This window comes from Heliangelus exortis, chromosome 4, assembly GCF_036169615.1.
Source record: "Heliangelus exortis chromosome 4, bHelExo1.hap1, whole genome shotgun sequence".
NCBI lineage: Eukaryota > Metazoa > Chordata > Aves > Apodiformes > Trochilidae > Heliangelus > Heliangelus exortis.
Window position 1 is genome coordinate 26,697,527 of NC_092425.1, and position 20,464 is coordinate 26,717,990.

The following is a 20,464-nucleotide window of genomic DNA, read 5'->3' on the forward strand; positions in this document are numbered from 1 at the left end:
CATGGCTTTGCAGAGCACTCAATTAACCAAAAACTTTTTTTGGGGAAAAACAAAACAAAACCCAAGCAAGACTGATATGTTATAACCATATTTCAATAAGTGAATATAGAGCCCTCACGTATCCTTAAATTATATATCATTTATTGAAATATAGAGATCTTAATTTACAGGATTTTTTCAAAGACAAAATATCAACAGGGGCATTTTTGAAATACATTTTGTGCCTACCATCACTCAGGCCAGGTTGCCCTTCTTCAAACATTTCACAACAGCCACCATTTTGGAAACACTTCCTTTTTTATTATTTTAAAATATAACTTTTGGACATTCAAAGTGCAACAGTTAACGTGCCTGTGGAATATATCACAGTAAAAAAAATATAAACAAAGGCAGTGATATAGCTGTCATAAATGTTTTGGCAGTATTCTAAAAGTCTATATAAAAATACTTATATACATATTGATGTATAACATCATCATATCTCACGTCCTTCATCATGTAATAGGACCATTTTGTACAAGTTGCAGACCACGCTGTAAGGAATTGGTTGGCCATTCCAAATCAAAACCTGTGTTTCGTAGGCTGACACTGATTGTCGTTACACAATTACTGTAGTGAAAGGTTTGGGAATATCTCTTCCAGTGGCTTCTCAAAAATTAAGCCATAAAAGAAAAAGTCTGTAATACTGATAATACTGTAAAACTAAGTGAATCATTCTCTCACACTTCTCCCTCTCTAGTAAAACCCCTCTCTTCCTCTGCTCCTTATTCCAGTTTCTAGGCCAGTTTATCTATTCCAAGCCTGCAGTGAGCTGGGTTAGGTTAGACCCCCCACCATGGATGCAGTTCATCTACACGGTACTCATGAGAGAATGGAGAATGAACATTACCATGCATTGGAAAGTGAGCCAGGCCTGGTTCACATCCACCATTTGGGTCTAACCCCGAGTTGTGCTGTGAGATACAGAAAGAAGCTGGAGAGGGGAAGGGGGGAATGCATGAAAATGTTCTTAGATTCCAGTAACTGGCATAATAAAACGTGCAGGGGGTGATTTTCAAACCCTGAAGAACACTAGGCCATGTGCAAAAATGCAGGTGAAATTGCTTGCCTAATTTGAATGTGTAGTTGTAACGACTATACATGCAAATTAAGGCATTTGTGGTCTCAAGTGGCCATTCAGATATCTGGGATATCCAATAGACTATTTGTGTTTCCTTAATTCATAGTTCATAGCTGGAGGGGGACTTTACATTGTCTCATCTGTCCTGGTTATGTTGAGAGTCTTTATGTTTCACAGTTGTTCCCATACAGAGCTCAGTGCCATGCGTTTGTCTGAAGCACAACTCCCAGGAAAACCCTTGGTCTTGGTGTCTTGACTGCAGGAAATGGAGGATGCACCATTACTCATGGATCCTTCTGACTGTCAGACTCCAATGGGGTTGAAAATGTGGGTGCTTCACTTCAGGTCCTGTTGTCACATCTGCAGTACCCTTGTACCTGACCTCAGCCAGGTGGCATTTTGAAACCCAGAACCAGAATTATTTTGCCTGTAACACTGACAATTTTACATTTGCTTGCATTTGATCTGCAACTATCCACAACACGTGAAGTCAAGGGGATTTGTGTGGCTTTTCTTAGGACCATTTCATGTCAAAATTTCGTGTAAGATGGCAGCGTGTTCTGTAGGTCACTTCTGATCTGTTGTTCACACTTCCTAGGAAAGATACTGCAACAAAGCAGAGTTTGCTCCATGTTTGCATTGGTTGTGTCATGTCAGAGGCTGAGCACACCCTGTAGAGTGCTCATCACACTGAATTAAGGTTAACTTTTGAAAGTTGAGCACCAGAAAGGATGGGGCCCTTTGCAGTGAGGTACCTTTTTTCACAAGTAAGTCTTCTGAAGCATCAGGTCTCAGTAACACACTGTACAATGATAGCAGTCAGTGTAGCACTTCCTTCAAATAAGTGGTGTCAAAAAACAACTATTGCAGGCTGAGAGCAAGTTCATTTTCATGCATCCTCTTCTGAAAAACACTCTTGAAAGCAATTACCATTTATCATTACAGTCTGCAAAGATAATAGTCTGAGTTTTCTGTTCCTGTTTAAACCTAAAAACTAAGAGAAGAAAATTTTGATGCAGAATTATTTCTGTTTATTTAATCTGGAGTTCCAGGCTGGGAGAGATGTCTTTGTTCCTTGAGTAGTTCAAATACCAAATCGATTCTTTACAGCTAACCCCAGGGTAAGATTTCTTTTGAATACCCATGAAACACTAATAATGGGATGTTGGTGGTGGTTTGTCATAATCTTCCATTCCCAAGGATCTTGGAAATTTGGCCTAATTTCTTTTTTTGAAATTAAATTTTTAGAGCCTCACTTAGTCAGAGGACAATAATTATTTCTAATACATCTGATTAGAAAAACTACTCAACTGATGATAGAAAACTAAATTTTAAATTTTTCCTCATGTTAAAGGAGTTTTAGGTAAGCAGAATAGTTACCACACTGGGTATAACCAAATAAAAGAATTGTTTCATAAAAATCTTCAGATCATAAATTTTTTCCTTGTACTTAAAAAAGTTTCTTGAGATTGTGCTTTTACTGAAGGACAATGAAGTATAAAATATACATTTAGTGTTACTGAAAACAGTAGTAGTATTATCTTGGAAACAGCTATCTTCTATAGTTAATAAAGACTAGGTTTCTAACACCTATTATAGATTGGGTTTTAATTATTATTATTATTATTATTCCCCTTTACTTGCATTAATGGTAAAAAGTAATATGTTTTGTAGTACCAGTCAGTCCCTTGTGGTTTTAGACCTTTTTGGTCCAAAAGTGGTTTTTGCATGTTCTTCAATTCACATGATAATTCAACAGCAGCTGACACTGAGATTGAGGGAGGAAGTACACAAAATTCATGAACAATCTCCTCTAAAATCCATGGCATATGTTCAATGTGCTCCTCAAAAGATCCTTGAGTAGATAGTTATTTACATAATTACAATGGTGAAGTATTGCTGCAGTGGAAATTCAATCCATCAAAGTCATATGAATGCCCTTGAAACACAAAACTGGTCTGTTTGTGGCCTTTTCCTTCATCCTCCGTGCCAGTTCGAGTGGCAAACAACACTGAGATGCTACTGAAGTACAGCAAGAAGCAACAGTTCAAAAAAATCCATCTTCAACATGTCTCTCATTCAGACTCAGGCTGATTCCTCTGCCCATAGCTGGGAGTTTCTCTGTACAAATCCACCACCTCTTCACATCCTTGACACTGCAATAAAGTGGTTTTCTCTGTGGAGCAGAAGTCTGTAGCCAACACAGCAAGCTTGGCCATGTGCAGAGCTGGAAGGTGTCTGTGGGTTACAGGAAGCTGTCCTCCACCAGGTCTGAGGAGTCAATCCCAATGTCATCCATCATGTCAATGTCCTCAATGGTCTCGTCCTCTCTCTTGATGAAAGTAGAGCTGCTGGAACCAGTTTCAATGGCACTTTCTTCAGATGTCTGGGAACTGAAAGAGACAAACATCTCAGAGATAAAATATATGGCCAGTGTGGCTGAGTAACTACTCCAGCCTCTAGCAGAGCTGAACACCCCCTCCCCAGCTGCTTTCTGACCCAAGGCACAAGCTTAGGTGACTCTGACTGCTGGCTTCTTATGCCATGGCATGTCTTGCATCTCAAGAGTAATGAGCCACCTCGAATTTCAAAGGTGCATATGTTGTTCACATGCAGTTCCAAGATTCGTAAGAGGAATAGATGTAGGACACTGCTGTGACAACAGGTCACACAGGCAAATCTAGGGAGGTCAGGTGAAAATAAGATAACAGTATCAGACAGTAGGATTATAGTAAGAATAACAGAGAGAGGTAATAAATCTTCATTCATCCCCTACTTGAAAATATAAAAAAAATATGAAGATATTTTTTTAGACAACCAATTCTATGTACTCCAGATTAAGTGCTGAATTAAATTCCTGCCATTCACAGTAAGGCTTACACTATTTTGTCACAGTGGAATTGGTCATACAATCTAACAAGGGAACAGTAAAAAGCCCTGGCTACACTGTTGTCAATTAAAATAATCTATGAAAGGTATTAAAAACAACTTCTTCCAATTTCTGGGTCTGGTCTCACACAGAACAAATCAATCCTTCGAGATCTCACATGCAGCTCAAGGCAGTGGGTTGCAGGGGCAAGATGTGCTGCAAAATGTGCCTGCAGAGCCCACAGACAGCTGCTGGGACCTGTCCAAGCTAGCAAGGGGGTGCCAGTGACACTCAGATGAACCCTACCAGCAGTCAGGAGAACCCCTATCCCTGGCAGTCACAGAAGAGACAAAACTAGTTTTTTTGCAGAGTAGGATGCCAAAAGTTATAAAAAAACATTGCCAAATATGACCCAAAAAGGTGACTATGGGCTACTTGATCTGTAGGCTGCACCTACCTGTGCCTGTTTCTTTTGCCAAGTTCATCTTCAGAAACGGGGTCAATGTCAGGCAGGGGAATGATGTACCCACTGTCAGCACTCAGCCTCTGCTCATCAAATCCACTCTCCCTGTCCTTCAACTTGTCTTCATTCTTGTAGGTGACACCAATGTAAGCATTGTCACAGTCTCCTCTCACACGTGTGACAGCTGGGTGATCGCTTTTCAGGAAGTCCAGGTGAATCTTCTCATAGCTCTGAAAATATTCATTTCAAACTTCTTGTTAGATGCTTTTCACTAAGGCTGCCTTTCTTGACATAGGTAGCTGTGATTACATTTAACCCAGCAAACATTCTACCCTGTGAGCCAGTAACACCAGATAGTTAAGCCCAGCATCTTCAAATTATTCAAAGGGAGGAGCAATGCTTAAATTTTAGATGATACAGGAGTGCAGAGCAAACATATAGATGTAAAAATGGTGTGGAGAGTGGGGCAAAAGAATGGAGGTAGGTGGGAAAATGGTGATGGGGCAGGCAGAGTTTGTCCAGAGGTGTCAAGCATGAGGGGGAAACTTGCTGGTGTCAATGTCCAAAGAAGGAGATAGTGAGATTATACACATGGGCCGCATAGTCCCTTTTCTAGAATTCTTTTACTGCCTATAAAATCCTGTGAAAATATATAAAACCCATTCTCAGTAGAAAATCTGAGTTTGTAGGGAGAGCTCTTCTCAACTAATTCTGCAGAACTGCTTCTCTCTGTAACCTTGAATGCAAAGACTGAGCAAGCAAAGTGCCTCTCTGAATCAAGTAATTCATGTAGCTTACTATGTGCTAGCTGAGTGCTCAAGGCTCTGATGGCTGGAATACCACTTAAAATTCCCTCTAAAACAGCATATACAAAACAAAGAGAAAATTTCAAAAAACAAACCTTTTTGTACTCTCCAGGCAACAAGCTCTCCACAATTTCACTCAAATGGTAAAAGGAAGGTCTTTTCTCTGGCTCACTGTTCCAGCACTTTACCATGATTTCATAACTGCAGATAAGATGGAAACCAATTTAACCAGCTGATAAAAGAAAATGAGTAACCAAACAGAAATTAAAGCCAAATTGTCTGGAGAGTGGCTAGGTGTGGAACAGCAAAATGCACACATACACTTCATTGGTGGCATGGTCGGGTTTGGCCATTCGGTATCCACTCTTGATCTTATTGTAGAAAGTAGAATCAACCATCATGCCAGGATACGGTGTGCCACCTGCAGGTAAAAGAGAAAAGTAATACTCTGTACTTGACTATCCATGCAGAATTGTCAAGCATCATCTTGCTGTTCATGTCAAAAAGCCTTAACAATATAATTTGACATGCCATCAAAATTAATCTTTTTTTTTGCTAATGTTTCACATCAGAGATGATGTCACTGCAACATTAAGTGCTTTCACGTTGACCTCACGTGGAATCCTGGCTAGGAAAGATTGAACTAGGTACTACTTCAAAAAATATCCCTTCACAGTTTTTATAGAACTGGCTGGAAACAGAGGTTGGGTGGCACCCGGATGGGGTCATGAGCCAGTGTTTGGCAGATCTGAAATCATGGCTCTGCTCTGCCACAGACTCGCTGTGTGACCTTAGGAAAGTCACTTGCTCTGACAGGTTTTGTTGCCTCTGGTACCTGCACAATTGAGAGTCACCCCACCTGAGTTACTTGCCTCATCCCAGATGTAAGGACAAAGCTGCAGCGTAGGCCAGTCCCCTCCCTGCCCAAAGCTTTCTACCTTGGCAGCTAGCTTTGGACAACAGCTAACAAACACATCAGGTGCAAGGGTTGCTGAAAATTTTGTTCTCAGCCCCTGAGCTGACATAGTTAAGAAATCATCTCAGGCCACAGCATACAGACATCACTGATGTGTAAAAAGATCATTCAAGCTGAAGTCGGTATTGCAGCAAGATGTCAAAGTTGACTTTCTTAACTTTCTTATAGCCCTGAGGCTATATTTTGCTTTCTGAGAAGCATCATCTTTCTCAAGCAGAGAAGGCATACTATAATATTCACACCAGAAACATCAGCCCTTTCAAAGCAGGATGTTCAGCTGAAGATTGGCTCCAGTACCTTCCCTACAGGTAGAGTAATGAAACACAGGCTTAGCTGTGCCTCGGTTCCCCAACAATACAACAGCACTCCCATGCCTCTCAGGGATGCTGGTGAATGGGTAGTTACAGGATCCTATGGTGCCCAGAAATTACAATAATCAATACCATAAATAATAGCACAACTGCTGTTTTCTGAGAAGGAGCTGTATGCCAACTTATTCTATAAAATAACATTAGGCTTGTGGTTGCCGTAGGGCAGTAGTAAATACCAGACAGGCATGATTAATTCTGCTCAGAGCAAATCTGGGCAATGCATGGTTACTGGAGCAGGCCAGCCACCCACCCAGGAGGCTGATTAATCAGGCTGAGGAGAGAGCCAGGCTGTTCCCAGCTGGGAACTGTACATTGTCTGTAACTGCTATACCTTGTCATAACCACTCCACGCTGCCATAAACCAACTGTGTGAACAGTGCTGACCTGGAAATGAGAAATCAGTATCCCAGAGGACTGACATTTGTTTTCATTCTGTAATGGGACTAAGACAGGGTCTTTTGAAATGTATACAAAGAGACTGGTTCAAAGCAGCCGCTGGGCTGGGCTGCAGCCCCAGGTGCCCCATTGCAGAGGGGGAAGCGTGTTGCTTCTCATATTAGCCAGAAATGCCTTTGTGGGCCAGCACAGCAATTCTTTTCCACAAAAATTTTTCCAAAAGCTTTTCATTCAATGCTTTTTGTTTTCTAGGAAAAAAAAAAAAAGTATCTTGGAAAAAAAAATCTAAGGAAAACTTTGGGAGAGTATGGATGTTTTACTTCACATCAACACTGGGATCCAGCACTCCATATAGAAGAATAACTGGTGCTTACACACATGTATTTTTACTGTAGAATTTGGAGTACTTTTAGTAGAACAGCCTGAACTGGAAAAACTTAATCATCATACATAAAATGTGTTCATAGTACTTACCAAGAGAAAAGATTTCCCACAGAAGAATGCCATAAGACCAGACATCACTTAATGTTGTGTACAAATTGTCAAAAATGCTTTCAGGTGCCATCCATTTCACTGGAAGGAAAGTCTGTAGCAAAAAGAAAGAAACCCCAAACCACACAGGTTAGTCATTAAAGAAATGCTTCCCATTACAACTGCTGTTTGATAGCCAGGATTAATTTCTCCCTAACAAGAAAACTTGTGCTATCCTGGCTAGTGTTAATATTTCATAATACAGAGGCAGCAGGACTATAAGGAATGCTACTATTTGATCCCCTCAAAAACCAATTAAGCCATAACTGTATTCATTTTATTACTAACAAATGACCAGGCTGATTGAAGGTATGATACAAAAGCTGGCACTGACTGTCTAGGTCAGATATGTCATTGACTGATGTGTCACTACTCCACACACCAGTGGCAGTTCCTTAATAAATTATCCAGCCACAAAACTTGCCAGTTAGAATGTAAGCTTGTGAAGTAATAACTGTGGCCAAGTACTCTTCAGCTTCAAAGCAGAATTAGAAAAGTTACAGGAATTAATGAACTGAAGAAAAATTGTTCTCAGGAGCATTCATCCCAATGGTCAATTAGTGTTACCAGCACTGAATGGCAAGAACATTAAACAGCATTTAAAACTGACAATTCTCATTTCAGTTAAAGCAGAGCTCAGGAGATTAAGAAGTACATACGCTGCCCTTGGAGACATAGTTGGAATCATGCATGATGTCTCTGGCCAGCCCAAAGTCACAGATCTTCACGATTTTTCCTTGAGCCAGGAGGACATTGCGAGCCGCCAAGTCACGGTGCACACACTGTGTGGAGAGAAATTAAGTTGTTCAAAGATGTGCTAATTCCATGAGGGCAATATCCCATTCAAAGATCCCTGAAAAAGGGACTTTCTGGGCACAGTCTCAACAAGACCCTCTGCTGGACAGGCATTGGTATTTCCCTGCTAGCAGGGGCAGGGAGACACCAGTTCTCAGAAACAGCAGAGGCTCATGCAGATGTATTGCAGCAGGGAGAAGAAAATAGCGATGTCAGCCTTTCCTCTTCCACCTATCACAAACTAATGATATGTCTATGCTTCTGACCAGGCACTTACATTTTTAGAAGCCAAGAACTCCATTCCTCGTGCAACCTGGTAGGTGAAGCTCAGCAAATCCAGTAAGCTGAGGCCCTCTGAACCATCATCTGAAAGAAGGTTTTTAACTTCTGATTCTATTGAAAAAGAGAGGAAAACGTATTAGTGCTGTGGAGTGTCAAAGCAACATCCATTTTCCCCTACCTATCATGATTCTGAGCTGATGACTTTACCAGAGTACCATCACCAAACCAGTCTTTTCATAACAACTAAACCACATTTAATGTCTACATCAGTCACTGACACATACTGCATTCCTCAAAACATTCAGTGTTAAATATAGGCCTTGGGTTTAGCCCTGTCAGTATTTTTTTCCCCAGAGAACTGCAGGAAAATGTTAAGTTAAAAAGGCCCACAGAATTGTTTTACAGGTTGTCTACAATACTCAGTGTGTGGCAGAAAAACATTTATTTAGAGTACCTTCATTATATTTTTGTGTGTGCATTTACATTCTTATCCATTTTACTTTTGCAGAACACTGTTATGTTTCCCAGCAAGTGTTCATTGGGATTAATCCAATAACAACAAAGTTCAGAATTCTATGCCAACAGGTCTCAATTTTTTATAAAATATGTCAGAAAGAAAAAAAAACCAAAACAAAACAGAACAAACAAAACACCAATTAAAAAAAAAATAAAACAACACAAACACATATGCAAAAAAAAAATTAAAAAAATTTCAAAATTCAGTGATTCAGTTACCCTGACTGTCCTAGAACACAGGATGAGTACATTAGTCTGCCATATAAATCCTGGACTGGATATGATTCAGTTCTTGAGGCCTACAGGCAGAAGTGACAGTGCCTATTCTTTAAGCAAAGCATATTTGGTTTCTGAGAACAGGTCCAAGGAATGGGATGCATTCATTATCTTCATTACATAATCCAGGAAAATATTTGGGAGTGTTCTGTATTTGGTAAGTGTCAGTTAATGTGAAATATAAGTGGAAACAGAGCAATATAAATTTATCTGTAGTATTGTTCATTGCTATTGCTCAAAGTCTTACAAATTACAAGGCTGATAAAATTGCTGCCTGCAGAGTGCCCACTGCCCTGTTGCAGAGCACAGCAAATGCACAACAGGACCCCTGCTGCTCCAGGAGCACCCACTCCTTATCCCTAAGGTGTGATGAAAAACATAAGCTTCAAGCTCACACACTTGAAGCACATAGATAAATAGTTTACATCAACTTAGAGAACAAATGTAAGATATGCATTTATACAAGAATTATTTGTATTAATGAAGTGTGCAGAAGGGACAATTCTCCATTACCTGACATAGATTTCTTCTTATACGAAGCAGGCCGATCGTACACAGATCTCTGAATATCAGAGTATTTAGAGCCCTCCTTCCTTTCCAGCATTGGCACATACTGGGTTGTATCAGCTTGTTTCATGTCCATGTACTCTCCAGTGTTTTCAAATGATAATATCACATAACTGAAATGGCAAAAAAATACAGGTGTATCAGATAATTTTGTCAAGGTGACTTCCCTGCAACAGCATCTTGTAGATCTAACAGTTCCTTCATGGTGTACAGTCCTACTGCTGTGAAACAGAAGAGCTGTCTTCTTGACAGGGAATAAATAAAGATCACATATTACAACATAACCAAGTATTATCACACATTAGTACAAGCTACCATGCATCAATGTAGTCAAACACGTGGTGCTTCAAACTCGCCCTTTTATCAATAGTTTTGTAAACATGTATAGCCTAACTTCCCAAAATCCCACTTAATTCAAGTATTACTGCCTAGGGCTTTTAATTCAAGATATTCCAAGTGATGGATGTAATCTATTCACCCAGACAGTTTGCACCAAATCCAGTCCTGCTGAGCAAACCCATGCTCAGATGAGTAGTCCTGGCTGTACTTAGCTACTGAGTCAGTTGATATTTAATATGTTATTTTTAAAAGGATTCTCTGTTCACCTTCTAAATTCTGGCTAATGTTATGACATTTCTTTACTGATGAATGTATGATGACAAGTTTTCTCCACTCTCATCTGGAAAAAGCTATGGGATGAACATTAACCATAAGAAAAGTATTGAGAGTGGCTAAGCTCTTTGTAATAAAGTGGAGTACTTGAGCCTGGAGAACAAACTCTGCCAGTTTATTTGAAGGGAAAGAGTTTTAGACAGTGTACATTCCTCAAGCAGGGAAACAGGGAAGCCAGGTAATTGTGCTTTACTTTTCAAACTTGGGTGGGTAGAGATGAAAGGACATTTTTTACAGACAAGGGTAACACTGGGCTGTATGTTAGTAATGGGAATTTCTTTAGGATCTCAGGATGCCTGTGGAAAACCTGCAGTGGCCCTGGGACTGCAGGCATCCCTACACAGGGGAAACATGAATCTAGGGGATGTATCAGGGAAACTGAATAAAAAGTGCTGAAACCTTCCCAGATCTATGAAACCTGATAAAGAAAAGTCTAATGAGAGGAATTAGGGAGGATTCTAAATGAGTGAGAGAAATGGAATAAGGGTTAGTAATGACACTTCCTTGAATTGCAGGTAATTTTTTTCCCCACCTTCTTGTGCTTTCATCAGCTGGGTTCATCCCAAAGATATCCAAATCTTTCTTTGGTTTCTCTGGGTGTCGGCTCAGGAAATTGTCCCTGTTCTTATGCAAGTAATTTACCAAATCACCATAAAAGCAGTATTCAGTGATAATGTAGATAGGACCTGATGAAATAAAGCAAAATAATGTATTGATGAGAGGAGTCTTTACGAAAAAACCAAAAGCAAAACCAAAAAACAACAAAAAACCCTTCAAAAATATAGAAAACAAACTATAAAACATAAAAAGTATTGTGAGTTAATACTTTTTTTAACTAAGTTATGACTACAATGACTGTCAAATATCAAGTAGGCTTGTGAAACTTCTTATATATTTATATTTGTTGATAAATCCTTTGCTTGAAATTTGTGTGCTACTTAAACAGCTAAAGATGGAACCACAGCAGACCTCTGTTTTGCCAGCCAAACCCACCTGATTTTGTACAAGCTCCAAGTAGATTCACAATATTGAGGTGAGGGCCAAGATGTGTCATTATCTTCAGTTCAGACATGAGTGCCTGTTTTTCACTGGATCTAGCTGTAGCTGTGGAAAAAAGCACACCAGCTGCTCAGTAGGAATCATCACCTTTTCCACAGTAACAAATGATTTCTTCTTGCCTGCCTCATTAGAGCAAAGCCACCAAACCTTCTTGAAGAAGGCTGTGTCCTTTATTTGACAAAGAGCTTTCCTAAGACTCTGAGAGGAGTTATAACTCACTAATAGGGGACTCAGTTGATGCAGCTCAATATCTGACCTAGCCTGTGTGTCCTCTCCAGGGGTACAGTGGATTGCTTGAGTGGCACAGAGGATCCTCATGGTTACTCCAGAGTCACTAAATGAGATTCTCAGCTGTCAGGAACCAAGGGCTCTTCAGAGAACTTAAGATTCTTACATGAGACCTTCCTATTTCTCCTCTGTTGTATAACTTTCATTTCTTCACAAACATTCATGGTTATTTTAACTTTTCTGGGTTACTCTGGCTGCTACAGTTCATACATATAAAAACAAACTTTGGACGTTTTCAGAAGCCTGGATACTTCCAGTTTTGAAATGCCCTGAAGCAATCTGAAGTCTAATTTTGAATTTCAGGGATTCCACAGTTAATTTTCAAATTCAAGTATTTATACACAAGCAATGTTTAAACAACCCTGAGGGACCGTGCCCTACCTAGCTTGAGAAATGGAACCACAACAACTCACGTTTCAGCATTTTCACAGCTACTTTCATCACCGGTTGGGAGCGACTCAATCCATACGCAGTCCCTTCAACTACTTTTCCAAATGCACCAGAACCAAGGATTCGACCTGAACACAAGGGAGAACATATTTTTTTCAGAAAGTAACAGTGATTTGCCTCATTTCCCACTTCCATTGCTCTACTGATGGTCATTCTTGTGTGGAAAGAACAGAATCATTCAGTCAGACCACAGGTGTTACTACTGTTGTGGTTAAGCAGTAAAATATATTTTTTAAAAATTCTGTCATTAAGTATAATTTGTAAATAAAAACAAGCAGGCAAATATCAGGAGCACATTTGCAGGCAGGAGCTTGTAGGAAAGGGAATCTGAGTAACAGCTCAACTCATCCACTGCATTCTGCCATCTTCACTTTATCCTTTCTGAACACTGATTCTTCTATGATTAAATTTACTTCTGTGCCTCAGTCAGCACCTGAATACAGTACCCTTGTGCCCTTTACTTAAAAATCTGAATTGAATTCCTTAGCTGTGGTTTCAGGTTGTTATACCAATGCTGGATACATGTAAGGTAGACTGAAGTAGCACATTTAGAAACAGACAGGCAGGACCATCAGAGATCTGCATGAAGCTGAGATACATGTTGATCACAGATGAGGGTGAGCTTTTCTGAACTTTAATGTACAAGTGTGTTTCATATGCCTGAACAAATTTTTTATTGCAAATTTCCAAGTGCTGTAATGAAATGGCTAATGTTTATACACACTTTAGTCTTCCCACAAATCAATTTAGACAAAAATTTGGGATTAGCATGTCCTGTATCCTGACACAGATACAGTGCCCAGAAGAATTGTGTACAGAATGAGTGAGATTTTAGAGAAATGTGAAATGCACAGACATACTGCAAAATACTATATTTCACAGATTCCATACTGAAAAGCAAGGTTATTAAGGTAGCCCTTAGTGAACAAACCCATTTATGAGCTCCAGATGCCAGGATGTTTTCAGATTCCTGGCAGGCTCTGTATTTGATTTTATGTTACTTTTTAACTTCCAGCATAGGAAGAATCCATAGTGACTTTTACTGTGGAGATATATGGCATTTTCTCTTAGACATTTGTTTGCAGTTTGAACTTGCCACCTATCACGCTTCTGAAGGTGCTATCTGGCATGCAATGCCATATGTTTGTTATCCTCTAGCTACAGATTCCACTTGTATACACACTTTTATAAGAAAGTTTCAAGCTAAACAGTATCTACATCATTAATAAGCACAAGTAACAGTTAAAACATGAGTAGATGAGTTACTAATGAAGAAACTCTCTAAGACTATGACAGCATAGTTTGTCATGCACACAAAGACTACAATTCTTTTTCAAGGTTACTGTGCTCCAAAGATTTTTCTTGCCAGTCAGGATATGAGAAAGCTCCCCACTAAATTTCCAGCTAATTCAAACAACCTGAGTTTGAAATTTGGTCCCTGAAACATTTCAGACTGAAGGCCTGGGAGCCACATGGCAGGATGCAGCCCTTCAGAATGTGATGGCATTTGCTGATGCTCCTTGATCTTCTTGTCTTCACAAGCCAATTCTTCCCCAAACCATATTGTTGGCTGAGCACAAGGCACACATATCCCTCTCCATCACTTCTGCTGAGCCAGGGTGTGTGTGGAGACAGCGAGAGAGCTTCCGCAGTGCCGGGGAGCCAGCGCTTCTCTTTCCCCTTTTCACCCTTCCCTGCAGACGCAGGCCAAGCCCCATGTGTTTTACACTTGAAGTTTGGGGCCAGGTGGGAGCTGACAGATTAGGAGCTGGAGGCATCTGGAATGCCATCACATTCTTGAAGTTGAGGTCTTCAGTGGAGCCCAAAATTATGACATGTGTTTACTTTTCCTGGCATAAAGGCCCCGCTGTGACCTGCCCTCCCCAGGTGGACGGTGCAGGCACAACGATTCAAGGCTCTTCAAACTAGTGGAGGGACCACACTTAGGGGTGAGAGCTATTGCAGCCTCTGTTGACTGCATCCACAGACCTTATCTGCTAATCTTGATGGGGAGGTGCTGCTTTTCTGCTGCATGGGCCACAAACACAAAGGTGAAGTCTGTGAATTAGTTCCAGACAAAACCTTTTCAACTGGGTGCCTCTCTGGCTAAAATTGAAGTGGGATGACCAGCATGCCTCAACTTAAATCATTATTCCTTAGGTCTGTACCAAAAAACAAACGAGACAAGCTTTATAACCTAGATCAAGTTTCTAGACTCGTGAGAAATTACATACCACATCCCTGAATGCTGTATAATTTGACTCTTAGCTTGCTTTTTGCAAATGGGGATGGATGGGTCTGATTGTGTGTCAGACTGGCACTTCATTCTATGAAGTCCATCAGAACAAATGGGTGGCTTGCTGGGAAGCACTGGCAGCAACTCTGCCACCTCTCAGTAGCATCCTCAAGATCCGAAGAAATGGCAGCACTCAGACCCCACTCCTCGAAAGGCCTTGTCCTCTGCCAGCTCAGCTGAAAGAGGTCCAGGTCCTGCTTGGACTTTGCCACTTCCAGCAGAGGCAGGAGAAGGCAGTGGCATGCAGGCAGCTCACTGCACTCCTGTGTTTCTCATTCTGTAACAGCCTGGATCTCCCTGTCTTGCACTGCCTGCTGAGCCCTTTAAACAGCAGCACACACTATGTACATTATGAAGGGTAATACACAGCATAACCCAAATTTATCTCTTGGAGCACCATCCAGCCGACGTTCAGAGTTGGCATTTAGCACAGCATTGCACCCCAGGCACTACTAGCTAGAAAAACAAATAAATGCCAGCTGGCTTACACAGCTAGGATGGGATATGCTCATCTGACTGAGCCAAAATGGTTTTGTATCCTACTTCAGAGCCTCCCTGAGCTAAAGAGGTAATTGCTGTGCTGCCATCTCCCACTTTGATAAGAGAAAGCCCACAGAAACCAGAATTATCAGCCCCAGAAACAAAAGAGATCCCCACCAGCAAACATTTCATATGGCAAAATCCAGCCCGCAGGTAAATGTTAACCTGACAAAAAGAGTGCTTGGGCAATCCAGACTGCCAAAAGGACACAGCCTGAGTTTCTAAGGCACTGACTCTCCTGAATAGGCTTGTAAACAGGGAGGCATTGAAGCAGGCTGGTGCTCGTGAGTCAGAGGGAGACAAAGTCACAGCGGTGGTCTCTTAACAGCTCAGATCTGACAAATCCTATTTAGGCATATAATTAAAGTCTGGGTTCTAATAAAATAATTCCATTAAATATCCACCCTCCTCTAGTTTTCAATTATCAACATGAATTTAATTAAAGGGTATCGTTCATGAACCAGAAATTTTTGTGCTGCTCCTTTCAAGGATTAACATCAATTCTTTCTCTGCGGTGGGGGAAGGAGAACTACTCCAGGAGAGTGTGGTTTTTTAAATGTATGAAACAAAAACATATTTTGTGGTTTTCTTCTGTATTTTGTGATACAGCTTGGTGCACAGATACCTCCAAGAGAGGGAAACCTTATGTATTTAAAGCATTATGTGGATAGAGTATTAAACTGTCTAGAATCATTACACTTTCAACTGCTATAAATGACAGATCAGGCCAACCCTGAAGAAGTTATTAATAACTGTATTCAGTATGAATTCCTGTGCAGGGTTAGCAAAGCAAGAAAGCAGAAAGGAGAGGAAGAAGGACAGCAGCCACACAAAAAATTATAAAGTTACTCAGGGCTGATGTATGTACATTGTGGATTAGTTATTTTCAAAACATTTTTTAATAAAACTACATAACTGCTTGCAGATTTCCCTTGGCCTCTGGACATAAGTGTATAAATGTCTTGCAAATAAAAAATGCTAATGCATTTCTTGTGGAAGCAGAACTGAGTGTTGAAGAGGAATTGAATTCTACGAGGGGCCCCCTGAGCCATATGGAGGTGGGCACTACATGAGGGGCATGTGGAGAAGAGGTGTAACAGAGGCATGGGAGACACTAACACAAAGAGATCAAGGCTGACACCACTGTAGGAGATAAGGAGGATGTGGTGGGAGAACTGTGGAGAACAGACAGGTACAAAGAGACTCTGGACTTCATGGCCATGAATTACATTGCAAATCCCAGTAGAAGAGACTTAAGATTTGTCCCTAATCAGGCCCTTAGTGGAAACTTACCAAGAACTAACCCATCTCGAGGAAACTCCCATCTGGAGTCATAAGGCAGTTGCATTGGGTCCACATAAATGTATTCATGGCCATCGGGGCTGATGGATTCAATGACTCTCCATCTGATCTCATACCTCGGCTTCTGCAAAGCAGATTGAATGCAAACCCAACCATTAGTCCTGTGCTTGACTTCAGAACAGATCAAAACCCTGTAGGGCTCAGCATCCAAACTGAAACACTTTTCTGCTTTACCTGTTTCCATATGATGACCAGGACAATCAGTGAAATTATCACAATCACTAACAGCACTAAGACTGCAGCAGCCACTGTTAATTCTGATCGCAAGGCTGTGGAGTAAAAAGACAGACTGTGTTTTCCTCCTGAGCCATGAGGAACATTGGACACACAAATATGTCCCCCACCCCCCCTACTATCACAGTTCCTGTGTCCTGCAGATGTGGCAGGAGCAGTCCCTGAGGCTGGTGACATACAGTTTTTCAAGCCCAGAGCTGGTCTGCCTTCCTGTTTCAAAACCAAATGCACAAATTGTCTATGGGAACATCCTATGGCCAGTGGCCATAAAATGATAAAACTAGTCATAGTACCACAGAATAAGCAAAAACCACATGCATTGCAGAGGCCTGTAGAATGTCTCATCCTCACATGTCCCAAGGTAGAAAAAAATCCATTTTAATTTATTTTTAACTCCAGTGATTTACATTTTCATCTGTTAAGTGTTCTTCTAGACTGAACTGGACAGAAAGACAAAAACTCACTGGGAGCCACAAGCTTCAGTTCCCGAGTAACAGCACCAAGGTCGTTCCTTGCCACACATCTCACAGCCAGGGTTTCCTCTACCTTCTGGAAGGTCACCTGGCTTTCCACCTTGTTTTTCTCATCCAGGTGGGCTTCCATGTGTATATCAGAGATATTGTTGCTCAGAAGAATCCATGAGGTGTCATTGCTGCATCTGCAGAGAAGAATAATCAGGGAAACGGGCATTGGGCATAAGTATGCACAAAAAGTGAACAGAACAGGAATCACTTTTCCCTACAACTTTCTTCTGGCATTAATAATTTTAAAAATCAGAAATGCTTAAGACCATCTCTGTAAAATTCCTGCATTTTTCTTTCCTCAAAATAACTGTTCTTCTGATTCTCATTACAACTACTGGCTTGATGGTCTGACAATGCAGGCCAGCAGAGCTGGAATAGATAAACCTTGGTGTGTCCCTGAGTCATAGTACTGGGTAGATCTCTTTCTCCTTGTACCCTCAGAGCCATGCAAGGCTCCCTGGGGCAGGGCCAGGAGGACAGCTGTCCCACAAGGCAGCAAGAGGTTTTAGCATAATGAAAGTAGAGCACAGCTGGAAGGTGCTCAGGGTTCCTACCCTCCTTCCATTCCTGGCCTCCCTATCCCAGGTGGATAGTCTGCCAGGGAAAACCCTGAATCCCAGTAGCCACAGGAGTCAGTCTAGAACTAGCAAAAACAGGAGTAATTACTCTGTGTGTCTAAAATACTTTGAAGGTCAAAATTATGATCTGGCCAGAAACAATTACAAGTAAAAATCTAGAACATACAAGGATGTTAAGAAGGTAGTCAGAGCTACCAGTGAAATGATAAGAGCTCCCTGAATGTAGGGACAGCTACTTCTCAAGATCCTTGCTCAAACTGTGAAACATGCTGAATTAACTTACTGAGCACAAAAATTTATGAGAGAAACGTCCTGAATCAATGTTGAAATAGAAGCAACGTGCCTCTAAAAAAAAAGAAATTATCCATAGCTTACTGTCCCTTAATGAAGAAAGTATGGTGTGGTAACTAATAATGTTAAGCTAATCAAGGACAAAACAAGTAGATATTTTAGATAAGAAAGAAGCAGCTCATCTTACTTTTTAATGTCCTTGCAAACCAACCATTCCACACCAGGAAGCGGGGTCCCCTCTGCCAGGCACTTTACTGTCTGCCCCCCTGCAGAACCATGGTGATCGTCCACAAGGTCTAAGATCAGGGCTGGAACTGTGAAGGAGACAAGAATTTGCTAAAGTATTCATCAGGGTCAACAATAACAGCCTGAAATTTCAAATAAATGAGGACAGGTATTGTTTGGCCAAAAGCTAAAGACCAGGACTTGTCCAGGAGGTCCTTATCTCCTGCAGGACAGAGCATATCCTAAGCTAGAGCCATGAAAAGGAAGTGCTGTGGTTATGCCACGTCCTCATGTCATACTAACTGAGCTATCATCCCTGCTGTCAGCTGGAATAACTTAAGTGGGAGGATAAAGTTTCTTTTTGGCTCAAGGCCAGAGTTGAACTGTAAGCCATGATCAGGGTATGAGAGCTCCAAGGACTCGGCACGCAGGCAATTCTGCGGTCACCCAGCTCACGCCTTTCATATTCCAGCACTCTAGGGAACCCCATGGGCAAGTGGATCAGCTCTTTTCTGTGTGCTATCAGTTCTGGCAGTCAAAGCTTTGAGGGTCTTTACCTCGTACTAGCAAGGAGAACGTGTATCTTCTAACCTCATCTTCGTTTTCAGCAACCAAAGTGTAGTATCCACTGTCTTCTTCCTTGGCCCGGATCAATTTTAATATACTCTGAAACCTGTAGAAATGAGAGTTTTTGCATGTGTTTTTAGGGCAGGCATAAAAATTCACTTCCGTGCAACATGCAATCTGGGTATGTAAAGATTATGTTGTGACATTTGGCATTTCTAGTATGCCTGTACACTAAAATGATTACTCAAATGGTAAATAACTACCAAAATACAATGAGAAACAAGTGGACACAGGTATATTCTGCAGGGATGTGACAAAGCCTCCGATAGTATTGAAAATAGGTAGAAATTATAGGTATGCAGACATGTTGGAGCAAATGAAGGGGCTTAGTGCTCAGAAACTAGGATTCCTATGGTCTGAGAGGTTGATTCTATCGAGGGAATAAAAAGAGGCAGATTCGACATAGCCCTTTAGAACAGAAAACTAAGAAATTGGTTTCAAATACCACTGAGAAAGAAGCAACAAACTGCAGTGGAAAGAAGAAGCAGTAACTCAGACTCAAGTTAACATGGCAAAATAAGAGAAACATATTAGTACCTTGTTTCCTGGACTCTGTTGGAACTAGTAACAATCTCAGTAAGATTTTCAATCAGAGTCACGTTATCCTTCAACCAGTACATTTTTGGTGCTGGGTATGCTTGCACATTGACAACAAAGTTTTTTACTTCATGTAGGTTGACAGCTTCCAGAGGGCTAAACTGGGGCTCCAGATGAACAAAGCCTTTGTCTGTAAGCAAAAAAGCCTTGCATAAATAACACTGGGCATCATTTTTCAAGAACAGTGTTTTCCAACACATTAATAATTTGTGGACACTAAAATCAGACTATACCATGAACTGTAATGACTACTTTCTTATTTTCCTCAACCTCCTTGGTTGCATGCCGAGCGGTACATTCATAGTCCCCCGTGTCTTTCACTGATGCCTCAGGAATGGTCAAGGTGTAAACCAGCTTCTGGGATGGGACTTTGATATCATCAAGTTTTATCAGACCTTTTTCTTTCTGTAGTTTGGAGAAGAAAAAAAAACTTTGTTTGAGTAACTGAGCAGAAAGCATACTGTTGAGGATTTATCATGCCACTGGAGTCACAGCAACCATCTAAACCCTGCATGGCAGAATACTTGTTTACTCAGTCAGGGATGCATTTTCAGCCACAGGCACAAAAGGTGTGTCCATAAAAATGCACCCTTTTGGGGGCAGGCAAGGAAGGGTGAGGATGTTGACAGCTCATATTTTGTTCATTTGAAACAAAATACCATTCAAAACTTGGGTGAGCAGCCAACAGGAGTGTTTTACTTCCTAGGTGCTACCTTCTTCTCAGACATAAAATCTGTTGGGTTTTATTTTGGC

At 41.0% G+C, this 20,464-nt stretch overlaps 1 protein-coding gene across 4 annotated transcripts in view; it reads right to left on the reverse strand.

The window, feature by feature from the left end:
- Window positions 1–278: 278 nt before the first annotated feature.
- The window catches only part of PDGFRA (platelet derived growth factor receptor alpha), a 34,179-nt gene continuing 13,993 nt past the window's right edge, over window positions 279–20,464 (reverse strand). For 2 of the 4 annotated variants that reach the window (XM_071743525.1, XM_071743521.1), the window contains exons 6-23: window positions 19,945–20,116; window positions 19,652–19,841; window positions 19,045–19,160; window positions 18,450–18,576; window positions 17,334–17,527; window positions 16,810–16,904; window positions 16,567–16,699; window positions 12,401–12,505; window positions 11,634–11,744; window positions 11,173–11,326; window positions 9,915–10,081; window positions 8,605–8,720; window positions 8,192–8,314; window positions 7,476–7,587; window positions 5,580–5,679; window positions 5,354–5,459; window positions 4,447–4,682; window positions 279–3,513 (exon numbers count right to left, since the gene is read on the reverse strand). In XM_071743525.1, the coding sequence (XP_071599626.1) occupies window positions 3,366–3,513; window positions 4,447–4,682; window positions 5,354–5,459; window positions 5,580–5,679; window positions 7,476–7,587; window positions 8,192–8,314; window positions 8,605–8,720; window positions 9,915–10,081; window positions 11,173–11,326; window positions 11,634–11,744; window positions 12,401–12,505; window positions 16,567–16,699; window positions 16,810–16,904; window positions 17,334–17,527; window positions 18,450–18,576; window positions 19,045–19,160; window positions 19,652–19,841; window positions 19,945–20,116 (2,505 nt within the window). In that variant the 3' untranslated portion in view covers window positions 279–3,365. The remainder of the gene's footprint in view (window positions 3,514–4,446; window positions 4,683–5,353; window positions 5,460–5,579; window positions 5,680–7,475; window positions 7,588–8,191; window positions 8,315–8,604; window positions 8,721–9,914; window positions 10,082–11,172; window positions 11,327–11,633; window positions 11,745–12,400; window positions 12,506–16,566; window positions 16,700–16,809; window positions 16,905–17,333; window positions 17,528–18,449; window positions 18,577–19,044; window positions 19,161–19,651; window positions 19,842–19,944; window positions 20,117–20,464) is intronic. The other 2 variants (XM_071743522.1, XM_071743523.1) reach the window with 1 other exon arrangement.